The following is a 14,841-nucleotide window of genomic DNA, read 5'->3' on the forward strand; positions in this document are numbered from 1 at the left end:
TCTTCTTACCTCAGATGAGCACTGGTCATTCTCCAAGAAACTACAGGCACACTTTCTCATCTCAAACTCAACTCAACTCCTCCACTAGATCTCAGCATGAGTCAGAGTGAGTAACAGCAACGTCCTGCAATACATGCATCTGATCAAGACTGAAGCTGGAGATAAACCCTGTGTATTGTGTCAGTATTGAATGCACTGGTGAGGTATTTCAGAGCAACCGCAGGTTAGAGGTCAGTGAGCACAGTGAAGCATGTGTTTGCTTCTGTGTGCCTCTGTCTGCTGTGTCATGCTCTTGGGCCATAATTTGTTTCTTTAAGGAATTACTCTGTGAATGAGGCAGGAAATCACATTAGTCTGAGTGTTTGTGTTTGTGGGAGGAGAATCCAGACTGACGGCTTGCCTCATCACGAAGATACAGAACAGCAACAAAACAGAAATACGCTCATATTTCACCACTGAATCAAACAGATAAATAACTGTCTTTTGCATGAAGTTAGTGAAGACCATCTTAAGACCTAGAAGACTTAGTTTCATAGCAATTACTTTAAAACTGGGTTCTTGTGATGTAAGGCAAGGCAAGGCAAGGCAAGGCAAGGCAAGTTCAAGGCATCAAGTTTATTTTAAGCACATTTCGTACACAATGGTAATTCAAAGAAAAGAGACTTAGTTTAACAAAAATAGCAATTTTAAAAACTTAAAACAGGCAATTTAAAACATGGGAAATGATTCTTTGACGATTTAAAATGGAATACAAATAATAATAAAAACAAATAATAATATTTATTTTTACATAATTTATATAATTATCTATGAATGGTTGTTTCCACCACAGAATACAAATAATAATAAGAATTTATATTTAGATTTTATATCTCATAATTTGGACTGTTTTCTAATAGTTGCAGTTTACAATTTAGTTGTTTTCATTACTGCCACAGGAAAAAATAAATAAAAAATAAAAAATAAAAAGGGAATTGAACCTTTTTTATCTCACACATCTTTTTTTACACAACGCTGAGTTTATATTTCACAATTTAAATCTCAGATTTACAAGAAAAAAATCTGAATTGTGAAATTGTCAATTACCTTTTTTTAAATTCTAAATAAGCTTACATATTTAACGGGAAGTCAGATAAACAATGATCACATTCTCATTACTGTAATAAAAATTATGCTATTTAATTTGTACGGATTTATTTGTCATGTTAGTATTTGTACGTACTATTGATTGAATTTTTTTTTGTTAAATGTCATAAAAATATAAAATAAAAACTTGTGCAATGTGCAAATCATAAAATTAGCTTCTTTATGAAAAATATCATTTAAATGTATACATTTAGCTTATACTTCCAAAGTGACTTACAACAGAGCAACAAAAGTAATTCATCACAGAGCTAACAATATGTTTCACTATAGATTCAGCATGAATTATTTAAATAGTATTTATAGTTCTCCTTTCAGTAAAATCATTGTATTACAATTGTCATTTATTTCCAAAATGTCATTTTGGGCTGAAATATGAGCTGGCTGTGTTCTGTCATGAGTTTAATCATACACAAAATGAGAAACAATAGCAAGTAATACAGTTCACTCATAATATCTTAAATATGATTTATTCTTTCATATCTTTGCCCACTTACAAAGAATAGAATCTTCTGTTCTACAAAACTGTATATGTGACAGAATACAGGTGATGAGTGACAGATATCTCTCTCTCTCTCTCACACACACACACACACTCTTACACTTGTGTGTGTGTGTGTGTGTGTGATTTCCATTTCCTGAGCGGATAACCGCCAAAAGTGTCAACTTCACTTGTAACACACCTCACATCAACACGATTCTGGCATCAGGGAGGAAGAAACACACACACTTGTGATGCTACAGCAGACAAGCTCGTCATACGCGCTAAACTCAAAAACAACGAACATAGAGGAGTCAAAGAAAAGTGCATCTTTAGTGAAAATCATTCGCAATCATGCTAAAATCATCCTCAATCCCAGAGTGCAGAGCGTTTGTAGGGTCACAAGGGGTTTACGGCATCACATGTCCAGTCCGGCTCAAAAGCCCTTGTGAGGAGGGTGAGAGGTCAAGAATCATGGCCTCAGAGCCACTCTTACGCCACATAGTGGTACTGGTTTGGGTTTTCTTTGTCGCGCTCCATATAATCACGGTCGATCAGTGACTCGATGCGCTTCTTCAGATCAGCCGGCTGCACAGAGAGAGATGGAATCATCATTTGACCAATCTGACCAATGAATGCACACAAGATATTTATGAAGGATACAGGCATAAAAACAAATTAGTAGAGCACTTATATCTACTAGCTAAGGAAATGTTTAATTGACTACAAAAATTAAAATGGTAAGACTTTACTTGAAGCTTTAAAGTGCTCCTATTATTCTTATTTGAATTTTTAACTTGTGTCACATGTGTCACCTTGACGGGGAACTTGAGCTGGTTGTAGAGTTCAGACACCAGCAGGTTGTGGCTCAGAGTCTTCCTCATCTTCATGATCCTCACCAACGCCGCATCGATCTGATACTGACGATCCTGAAACACGCGCTCGGTTGTGCTCACCTGCTCCTCCACCTGACCATCACATGACCATCACATGACCATCAGCTCATCTGCATATTCACACTGCACATTCATAAGCCATTACCAGCATAATTACAAAAGAATAAACTGGACAGATGCAACACTCACCGTCTCCTTCATCTGGATCTGGTTGATTTTGATGCGGAAGAGTTTGTGTGTGAAGTCGCTGTTGAAGTGGAAGCGGTCTGCATCCTCCACGTCTTTCCCGCGTGGCATTTTATTGAGCACTCGCGCTTTCCCACAGGCCAGAGACTGAAGCGTGCGCTTGAGCTCACCATCCTCTGACAGACACACACACACAAGTGTTACTTACCACTCGCACACACACACGACACAAACAACATGAGTGTTACCAACCGCTGACACACGCACAAGTTTTACTGACTGCTAATGCACACACACACACCACACAAACGTTACTGACCGCTAAGACACAATACATATACAACACAAGTGTTAACGACCGCTGACACACACAAGCGCTACTGGCCACTAAAACACACACAACAGAAGTGTGAATGATCACTGACACACACACACACGCACACACACATACACACAAACGTTACTGACCGCTGACACACACAAACACATACAAGTGTTACTGACCGTTAAGACACAATACATATACAACGCAAGTGTTAACGATCACTGACACACACACAAGCGCTACTGGCCACTAAAACACACACAACAGAAGTGTTAAGGATCACTGACACACACATGTACATACGTGTTACTGACTGCTGAATCAAGCTCACACACACAAAACACGAGTGTTACTGACCGCTGACACACACATATATATCAGACCTGGGGAACATACCGATGCCTGTGGCCGTGCGGATCTCCTCCACTGAATACTCGTCACACTCATTAAACATTAGCAGGACAAGAGTCTGAAACAAAGACACCTGCAGCTCCTTCTTACCCTGCAGACACAAACAATCAGTCAGTATCACTCAATATTCATTTTTGATCAAAAATACAGTAAATACTGTGAAATATAATTACAATTTAAAATAGTTGTTTTCCATGTGAATATGTTGTAAAATGTAATCTATTTCTGTGATCAAAGCTGAATTTTTAGCACCATTACTCCAGTCTTCAGTGTCACATGATCCTTCAGAAATCATTCTAATATTTTTATTTGCTGCTCAAAACTGTGATATACTATTAAATAATCCAAATATTCAAAATTTAAATTATTTGGGGTAAGAAAAAACTTTTATTTATTAATGACGCAATAAACTGATCAAAAGTCACAGTAAAGACATTTATAATGTAAAATAAATATGGTTATTTTGAACTTTCTATTCATTAGAGACTTAGAATTTTTGTCATAATTGGAACATTGTGTCTTAATTATGAGCTGGTGTTTTTCGGTGAATGCAGAGCCTCTGCTGTGTCTCATCTGTCAAACAGTGTTCAGGCGTCACTATATTGGCTCTATATGATGTTTTTATAGTTTTATTGCACTGAGTGTGTGTGTATGGGCTGAATTCACCTCTTTAAACTCAGTCTTCAGCACTGCATGACCCAGTGTGGGCTGCCACTGTAGTTTACGCCCGCTGTGCTTCCCCAGATAGAATATCTTAAACACTTCCTGAAGCTTCACCATCTGAAACAAACACACACACACACACATCAGACAGGGCGTCGTGTGTCTGCTGCATCAGCCACAAACAAACACACACAAACTCACTCACCCACACCCACACACACACACACACACACATACATCAGACAGGGTGTTGTGTGTCCGCCGCATTACTCACAATCACAAACACATGCACTCACACACCACCCACCCACACACACACACACACACACACACACACACCTCTGCAGGCAGATGGACATCCATCGGTGTGTATGAGGGCCAGTAGCCCATTGTCAGGATGTTGACGGTCAGCTCGATGTTGCTGGGATCACCCTGGTTCTGCATGTACTGCACACACAAACACACACACTGCTTTAGGACTCTCAAATGACACACAATAAAAAAAAAAACTAACACCTCATGAGAAAACATCAAACCACGTGTGAGGAGCTCAAACTGAACTGGACAGATGCAACACCTCACAGGAAGTCTTTACATGTTTAGTTAAAATGTTACTTCTATTTATCTACCTATCTGTGTGTGTATATATATATATATATATATATATATATATATATAGATAGATAGATAGATAGATAGATAGATAGATAGATAGATAGATAGATACATATAATAATAATTATAATTTTGTGAACTTCAAACTCATTAGAAATAAAAAGCTAAAATAATCTGGAGACTTGAAATTTAACTCAGGAGCATTCCATTATCACTTGATGATGTTACTATCACTTCTAGGAGTTAACCTGTGGCAAATTCAGTTGAATGAGTATGATTTGGAAAGGCACACAACTCTCAATAAAATGTTAATCAGAGTGAAAACCAAGCCATGAGGTCCAAAGAACTGCATGCAGAGCTCAAAAACAGGATTGTGTCAAGACACCGATCTGAAGAAGAGTTCAGAAAAAAATCTGCTGCATTGAAGGTTCACAGAAGCATGTAGCCTCCATTATTCTTAATGGAAAAAGTTTGAAATAACTGGGACTCTTCCTAAAGCTGGCTTCCTGGCCAAATTGTGCAATCGATGGAGAAGGGCCTTTCATTAAACTGATGACCATGAAGCTGATGGCCACTCTAGTTGAGCTTCGTGATCATATATGGAGATGAGAGAAAGTTACAGTAGGATAAACATCACTACAACACTCCACCGATCTTGGCTTTATGACGGTGTACCCACTTGGAATTTGCAAAAAAAAAAAACACACCTTAAGGACTCTTAGATTGTGAGAAACAAGATTCTCTGGTCTGATGAACATCAGTTCCCAGCATCATGTATGAAGGAAAGCAGGCACTGCTCATAAGTACAGTGTGCTGGTAGCAGCCTCATGCTGTGTTTTTTAGCCGCAGGGATTGAGGGACTCAGAGTAGAAGGAAAGCTCAACAAAGAAAAATAAAGACATATCCTAAATGAAAACCTAGTCCAGAGCATTCATAACTTCAGACTAGGCAGAAGGTTCACCTTCAAATAGGACAATGACTCTAAGCACACAGCTAAGGCAATGCAAGGGTGGCAAAGAGTGACAACTCTGTGAATGACTGAATGTTCACACCTCTTTTTATCTCCCTGCACTTGCTACCAATTGTGGCTTGCATCAAGTTCAAGACAAGACTTCCACTCACTCTTACAAATCTACATTCCTTCCAGAAGCCTGAGATCTACGAGTGAGCGACGCCTCGTGGTACCATCACAGAGAGGCACAAAATCACTTTACAGAACATTTTCTCTGCCTGTTCCTGGCTGGTGGAATGATCTCCTTACCCTCATCTGGAATGCTGAATCCCTGACAATTTTCACACGACAGCTGAATACTCCTCTCTTTCGTCAACATTTGACTGCAAAAAAAATTTGACTTTGCTTTCGCTTTCCTTAATCCCCCATACCTTTGTATTACGAGCATTTCTAGTGATAAACGGCTTGTTGTATTCCTTAATTGTTTGGATAGAAGCATCTTCCAAATGAATAAATGTAAATGTAATGTCCTTGAGTTGCCCGGCCAGAGCTGGGCTTGAATCCAACCAAACATTTCTGGAGAAACCTGAAAATGTCTGTTGGTCCCTCATCCAACCTGACAGAGCCTGAGAGGTGAAGAGTTGAGAAAAATGGCAGATAATTGCCTAATGCAGATGTGCAAAGCTTGTTACAGCATACCCAAAAAGATTAGCTGCATCAATGCTTCATCAAAGTACTTATTTCAGTTTTTCCTTTTTAATTAATTTGCAAATTTGTCACAAATCTGGTTTTTGCTATGTCATTATGCTGTATGGAGTGTAGATTTCTAAGAGAAAAAAAAAGCAATTTAACGCAGTTTAATTTAAGGCAGATTAACAAAAATTTTAATATAGAATTAAAATGCATTTTTTAGCATATCAGAATGATTTAGAATAATAATATTATTTCACAATATTGCTGTTTTAAATTTTTCTTTAATCAAACTGGTCAGTGGTTCTCAATTCCAGTCCTGGCAAACCCCCGTTCTGCATATTTTTCATGTCTCTCTTATTTAACACACCTGATTCAGATATTCAGCTCATTGGAAGTATGCCCCGTATATGAACTGTTTTCTGATTGACAGGGTCCATTCATTCACAGATTTGCACTACACCACTGCTTGCAGCGTCTTTACACACTGACGAGAGAAGTGTGACATAATATACCTCTGTAAATAAATACAATTTAAATTCATTGTCTTGCACCACCCTTAAAGCCCTTTGAATGGAACATATATGGTCCCTTTGAACTGGAATCATGGCCGAATATCCTGTGAAGTCCACTTCGCAGGGCACTTACGATCAAACAGAACAAACGTCTGAAGTGATCAGAGATACATACAAAATGTGCAGAGCAGGGGGTCGCGAGAAACTGGAATTGAGAACCACCGAAATAGGTAACACTCTAGAATAGGGAACACATATTCACAGGTAGTTCTTAACTTTAGCCTGAACAAACTCCTAATTTGCTGCTTATTAGTGGATAGTAAGGTAGTTATTAAGTTTTAAGTTTAGGTATGAGGTAGAATTAAGTGCTCTAAAATATGGTCATGCAGAATAAGGCATTAATATGTGTTTTTTTAGGTACCGTATTGAACGAATATAAGACAAGGTTTTTTTTCTTTGGAAATACATAGGTAGACTACTATTAGCTGGATAGACTAAATTATTATAGGCCTATAATTCAGATGGGCTACCTGTTATTTTTATGGTATATCTAAAAGTGTACATTTTTAAATGTCATTGTTGGTACATTTGACCAGTATTTAACATACTTTCAAACAAAAATTAAAATAGGAAAAATATGCACTATGAAAATAATTTAAGAAAAAAAAAAAAAAAAAAAAAATTCTAAGTAAAACACAAGATTTGGTTTTCAAAAATAAAAAATTCCCAAAAAAAACATACATAAAAAAGGGGGTCATCTTAAAATCAGGGTCGTCTTATATTCGGGTCAATACAGTACTAATAAACAGCTAATATGCTAGTAATATGCATGCTAATAAGCAACTAGTTAATAATAAGAATTGGTCCTTAAAATAAAGTCAAGTCAAGTCAAGTCATCTTTATTTATATAGCGCTTTAAACAAAAAAGATTGCGTCAAAGCAACTGAACAACAATAATTAGGAAAACAGTGTGTCAATAATGCAAAATGACAGTTAAAGGCAGTTCATCATTGAATTCAGTGATGTCATCATGCAGCTCAGTTCAGTTTAAATAGTATCTGTGCAATAATTTGCAATCAAGTCAATGATATCGCTGTAAATGAAGTGTCCCCAACTAAGCAAGCCAGAGGCGACAGCGGCAAGGAACCAAAACTCCATCAGTGACAGAATGGAGAAAAAAACCTTGGGAGAAACCAGGCTCAGTTGGGGGGCCAGTTCTCCTCTGAGTGTTACCATCAAATATATATGAAACTTTATGTGTGTTCCATTGCTCCCTTGTTAATGAATGAAAAGTAAACAAATAGTTAAAATAAAATGCTAATAAAACTGAAGAGTGTAGGTGCATTCCAATTCAAATACTTATGCACTATTCTATGATTTTTTTGTAGTATAAATAGTGCGAGTAGAGTGTTCACACTGAAAAATCCAAGAAGAAAAACTGCTCTTTAAATACCTGGATGATGCACATACATAACCTAAAAAATTAATTGTGGAATGCTGGACACTTCATGCACTCAACTGTCGCAGCTTTAATTACGTAGCAAAAGAGGAGGGGCTATCAGACTCCGATTATGAATTAAAAAATAACCTTATATAATTCATACACTACATAGTTGAGTACAATAGCGCATAAGTTACCAAGTGTATAAGTGCACAGTGTATAGTGCGTCATTTGGGATGCACTTTTGTGTGTTAAGGGAGTATGTATCTGCGCACACACACCTGTTTGAACTGGATCATGATGTCTTTGGAGAGCTCCATGTCTTTGAACATCCCCTCTAGTTTTACTGGTGAATGCTGCTCCACACTCTACAAACACACACACACACGTCACTTCACAGACAAAAATATCACTAATACCACAGACACTGATGTGCAGAAATGACAAATGAATGATGCGTGAAGAAGCTGCAGTGAGTCATTTTTGCTCCACTGGAAGAATCCATCAGAAGAATCTGTCTGTTCATTACAGCAGCTGATCAAATCAACCAGCGAGGAGAGTCTGGGGAGGAGCTACCTGATTGTAATTTTTGTATCTAATTATATACTATTAATACTTTGAATTTTGGTTTTTAATTTTTAGACTTTCACTTTCACATTTTAATTTTAGTTCATTTTAACAGTAGTTTTCAACAGTAACAGTTTTCAGTTAGTAACAGTAGATTCAAATCATTTTATTATGGGTTTTTGTCATTTGTAATAATTGTTTTATATTCCTATTGTTTTGCAAAATAATATGTGATAGAATGTTCCCTTAACATTTCCATAATCAAGAAAAAATATTTTTAAAACATTGTGAAAACTTGTCATTTTGCACATTAATAAAAAAAAACTTTACAAAACTAAATAACAAAATTAGCAAAAAGTTCATACAAATTCATTTACAAACACATTTTGTTAGCTGGGTACTACAAACTATTTATTTATCAGTTTTAGTTTTAGCACTTAAACTTTAAAAAGTACCTAAAAATTTTTATCTAATGTTTATATTTTAGCTATACACCCCTTTATTTAACAGTTACACTGAAAAATGATTTTTCTATTTATTATTATTATTTTTTAGATTTTAGTTAGTTTAACTGTTTAGTTTTAACGACCGCTGACACACACAAGTGCTACTGGCCCCTAAAACCCACACAACAGAAGTGTGAATGATCAATGACACCACACACACCCGGACACACATACGGCAGTCAAACAAACAAACGTTACTAGACCCGTCTGACACAACACACAATCATGCGATACAAGTGTTACTGACGGCGTTCCAGACACAATACATATACAACGACGCAAGTGTTAAGTAATCCCCACTGAAACCACACACCATAAGTCTACTGGCCACTGTAAACACACACATACAGAAGTGTTGTAAGGGATCACTGACACACACATGTACATACGTGTTACTGACTGCTGAATCAAGCTCATCACACACAAAAGTTACTGACCAGCTGACACACACATATATATCAGACCTGGGGAAACATACCGATGCCTGTGTGGCCGTGCGGATCTCCTCCACTGAATACTCGTCACACTCATTAAACATTAGCAGGACAAGAGGTTCTGAAACAAAGACACCTGCAGCTCCTTCTTACCCTGCAGACACCAAACAATCAGTCAGTATCACTCAATGCTCAGTTTTTTGATCAAAAATACAATAAAATACTGTGCAAATATAATTACAATTTAAAATAGAGTTGTTTTCCATGTGAATATGTTGTAAAATGTAATCTATTTCTGTGATCAAAGCTGAATTTTTAGCACCATTACTCCTAGTCTTCAGGGTCACATGATCCTTCAGAAATCAATTCTAATATTTTTGGATTTTGCTGCTCAACAACTCCCTGTGATATACTATTAAATATAAAAATTTCAATTATTTGGGGTTAAGAAAAAAAACTTATTTATCAATGAACGCCAATAAACTGATCAAAAGTCACAGTAAAGACATTTATAATGTAAAATAAATATGGTTATTTTGAACTTTCTATACATTAGAGACTTAGAATTTTTGTCATAATTGGAACATTGTGTCTTAATTATGAGCTGGTGTTTTTCGGGTGAATGCAGAGCCTCTGCTGTGTCTCATCTGTCAAACAGTGTTCAGGCGTCACTATATTGGCTCTCTATATGATGTTTTTATATAGTTTTATTGCACTGAGTGTGTGTGTATGGGCTGAATTCACCTCTTTAAACTCCAGTCTTCAGCACTGCATGACCCAGTGTGGGCTGCCACTGTAGTTTTTAACCGCCCGCTGTGCTTCCCCAGATAGAATATCTTAAACAATTCCTGAAGCTTCACCATCTGAAACAAACACACACACACACACCATCAGACAGGGCGTCGTGTGTCTGCTGCCATCAGCCACAAAACAAACACACACACAAACTCACTCACCCACACCCACACACCCACACACCACACAACACATACATCAGACAGGGGGTTTGTGTGTCCGCCGCATAGCATTACTCACAATCACAAACATGCACTCAACAACACCCACCCACCCACCCACACACACCACACACACACACACACCTCTGCAGGCAGTATGGACATCCATCGGTGTGTATGAGGGCCAGTAGCCCATTGTCAGGATGTTGACGGTCAGCTCGATGTTGCTGGGGATCACTCTGGTTCTGCATGTACTGCACACACAACAAACACACACACTGCTTTAGGACTCTCAAATGACACACAATAAAAAAAAAACTAACACCTCATGAGAAAAAACATCAAAACCACGTGTGAGGAGCTCAAACTGAACTGGACAGATGCAACACCTCACAGGAAGTCTTTACATGTTTAGTTAAAATGTTACTTCTATTTATCTACCTATCTGTGTGTGTGTGTATATATATATATATATATATATATATATATATAGATATATAGATAGATAGATAGATAGATAGATAGATAGATATAGATACATATATATAATAATTATAATTTTGTGAACTTCAAACTCATTAGAAATAAAAAGCTAAAATAATCTGGAGACTTGAAATTTAACTCAGGAGCATTCCATTATCACTTGATGATGTTACTATCACTTCTAGGAGTTAACCTGTGGCAAATTCAGTTGAATGAGTATGATTTGGAAAGGCACACAACTCTCAATAAAATGTTAATCAGAGTGAAAACCAAGACATGAGGTCCAAAGAACTGCATGCAGAGCTCAAAAACAGGATTGTGTCAAGACACCGATCTGAAGAAGAGTTCAGAAAAAAATCTGCTGCATTGAAGGTTCACAGAAGCATGTAGCCTCCATTATTCTTAATGGAAAAAGTTTGAAATAACTGGGACTCTTCCTAAAGCTGGCTTCCTGGCCAAATTGTGCAATCGATGGAGAAGGGCCTTTCATTAAACTGATGACCATGAAGCTGATGGCCACTCTAGTTGAGCTTCGTGATCATATATGGAGATGAGAGAAAAGTTACAGTAGGATAAAAACATCACTACAACACTCCACCGATCTTGGCTTTATGACGGGTGGTACCCACTTGGAATTGCAAAAAAAAAAAAAAAACACACCTTAAGGACTCTTAGATTGTGAGAAACAAGATTCTCTGGTCTGATGAACATCAGTTCCCAGCATCATGTATGAAGGAAAACCAGGCACTGCTCATAAGTACAGTGTGCTGGTAGCAGCCTCATGCTGTGTTTTTTAGCCGCAGGGATTGAGGGACTCAGAGTAGAAGGAAAGCTCAACAAAGAAAAATAAAGACATAGCCTAAATGAAAACCTAGTCCAGAGCATTCATAACTTCAGACTAGGCAGAAGGTTCACCTTCAAATAGGACAATGACTCTAAGCACACAGCTAAGGCAATGCAAGGGTGGCAAAGAGTGACAACTCTGTGAATGACTGAATGTTCACACCTCTTTTTATCTCCCTGCACTTGCTACCAATTGTGGCTTGCATCAAGTTCAAGACAAGACTTCCACTCACTCTTACAAATCTACATTCCTTCCAGAAGCCTGAGATCTACAAGTGAGCGACGCCTCGTGGTACCATCACAGAGAGGCACAAAACACTTTACAGAACATTTTCTCTGCCTGTTCCTGGCTGGTGGAATGATCTCCTTACCCTCATCTGGAATGCTGAATCCCTGACAATTTTCACACGACAGCTGAATACTCCTCTCTTTCGTCAACATTTGACTGCAAAAAAAATTTGACTTTGCTTTCGCTTTCCTTAATCCCCCATACCTTTGTATTACGAGCATTTCTAGTGATAAACGGCTTGTTGTATTCCTTAATTGTTTGGATAGAAGCATCTTCCAAATGAATAAATGTAAATGTAATGTCCTTGAGTTGCCCGGCCAGAGCCTGGGCTTGAATCCAACCAAACATTTCTGGAGAAACCTGAAAATGTCTGTTGGTCCCTCATCCAACCTGACAGAGCCTGAGAGGTGAAGAGTTGAGAAAAATGGCAGATAATTGCCTAATGCAGATGTGCAAAGCTTGTTACAGCATACCCAAAAAGACTAGCTGCATCAATGCTTCATCAAAGTACTTATTTCAGTTTTTCCTTTTTAATTAATTTTGCAAATTTGTCACAAATCTGGTTTTTGCTATGTCATTATGCTGTATGGAGTGTAGATTTCTAAGAGAAAAAAAAAGCAATTTAACGCAGTTTAATTTAAGGCAGATTAACAAAAATTTTAATATAGAATTAAAATGCATTTTTTAGCATATCAGAATGATTTAGAATAATAATATTATTTCACAATATTGCTGTTTTAAATTTTTCTTTAATCAAACTGGTCAGTGGTTCTCAATTCCAGTCCTGGCAAAACAACCATTCTGCATATTTTTCATGTCTCTCTTATTTAACACACCTGATTTAGATAATCAGCTCATTAGAAGTATGCCCCCGTATATGAACTGTTTTTTCTGATTGACAGGGTCCATTCATTCACAGATTTGCACTACACCACTGCTTGCAGCGTCTTTACACACTGACGAGAGAAGTGTGACATAATATACCTCTGTAAATAAATACAATTTAAATTCATGTCTTGCACACCTTAAAGCCCTTTGAATGGAACATATATGGTCCCTTTGAACTGGAATCATGGCCGAATATCCTGTGAAGTCCACTTCGCAGGGCACTTACGATCAAACAGAACAAACGTCTGAAGTGATCAGAGATACATACAAAATGTGCAGAGCAGGGGGTCGCGAGAACTGGAATTGAGAACCACCGAAATAGGTAACACTCTAGAATAGGGAACACATATTCACTATTAACTAAGAGTTTTCCCTGAACAAACTCCTAATTTGCTGCTTATTAATAGTTAGAAAGGTAGTTCTTAAGTTTAGGTATGGGTAGGATTAAGGTATCTAATATATGGTCATGCAGAATAAGGCATTAATATGTGTTTTTTTAGGTACCGTATTGAACGAATATAAGACAAGGTTTTTTTTCTTGGAAATACATAGGTAGACTACTATTAGATGGATAGACTAAATTATTATAGGCCTATAATTCAGATGGGCTACCTGTTATTTTTATGGTATATCTAAAAGTGTACATTTTTAAATGTCATTGTTGGTACATTTGACCAGTATTTTAACAACATACCTTTCAAACTTGGATGCACCACATATATTGTCTGTTTTCCAAAAGGTACATCTAGGGTCGTCTTATATTCGGGACAACAAAGTAAAAAACAAAACATTACATTAAAAAAGATCCACCACAAAAATTTACATCTAGAAAAAGGGGGGTCATCTTAAAATCAGGGTCGTCTTATATTCGGGTCAATACAGTACTAATAAACAGCTAATATGCTAGTAATATGCATGCTAATAAGCAAAGTTTTTAATAATAAGAATTGGTCCTTAAAATAAAGTCAAGTCAAGTCAAGTCATCTTTATTTATATAGCGCTTTAAACAAAAAAGATTGCGTCAAAGCAACTGAACAACAATAATTAGGAAAACAGTGTGTCAATAATGCAAAATGACAGTTAAAGGCAGTTCATCATTGAATTCAGTGATGTCATCATGCAGCTCAGTTCAGTTTAAAATAGTATCTGTGCAATAATTTTGCAATCAAGTCAATGATATCGCTGTAAATGAAGTGTCCCCAACTAAGCAAGCCAGAGGCGACAGCGGGAAGGAACCAAAACTCCATCAGTGACAGAATGGAGAAAAAAACCTTGGGAGAAACCAGGCTCAGTTGGGGGGGCCAGTTCTCCCTCTGAGTGTTACCATCAAATATATATATGAAACTTTATGTGTGTTCCATTGCTCCCTTGTTAATGAATGAAAAGTAAACAAATAGTTAAAATAAAATGCTAATAAAACTGAAGAGTGTAGGTGCATTCCAATTCAAATACTTATGCACTATTCTATGATTTTTTTGTAGTATAAATAGTGCGAGTAGAGTGTTCACACTGAAAAATCCAAGAAGAAAAACTGCTCTTTAAATACCTGGATGATGC

The 14,841-nt window shown here is 37.2% G+C and overlaps 1 protein-coding gene across 1 annotated transcript in view; it reads right to left on the bottom strand.

Annotated features, from left to right (window-relative positions):
* Positions 1-1,596: 1,596 nt before the first annotated feature.
* cul4a (cullin 4A) overlaps positions 1,597-14,841 on the bottom strand; it is a 254,693-nt gene continuing 241,448 nt past the window's right edge. The window contains exons 15-20 of the mRNA XM_019111742.2: positions 4,445-4,552; positions 4,109-4,222; positions 3,428-3,533; positions 2,710-2,882; positions 2,440-2,592; positions 1,597-2,212 (exon numbers count right to left, since the gene is read on the bottom strand). Of these exons, the coding sequence (XP_018967287.2) occupies positions 2,117-2,212; positions 2,440-2,592; positions 2,710-2,882; positions 3,428-3,533; positions 4,109-4,222; positions 4,445-4,552 (750 nt within the window). The 3' untranslated portion in view covers positions 1,597-2,116. The remainder of the gene's footprint in view (positions 2,213-2,439; positions 2,593-2,709; positions 2,883-3,427; positions 3,534-4,108; positions 4,223-4,444; positions 4,553-14,841) is intronic.

The sequence above is a fragment of the Cyprinus carpio genome, chromosome A1, assembly GCF_018340385.1.
Source record: "Cyprinus carpio isolate SPL01 chromosome A1, ASM1834038v1, whole genome shotgun sequence".
NCBI classification, from domain to species: domain Eukaryota; kingdom Metazoa; phylum Chordata; class Actinopteri; order Cypriniformes; family Cyprinidae; genus Cyprinus; species Cyprinus carpio.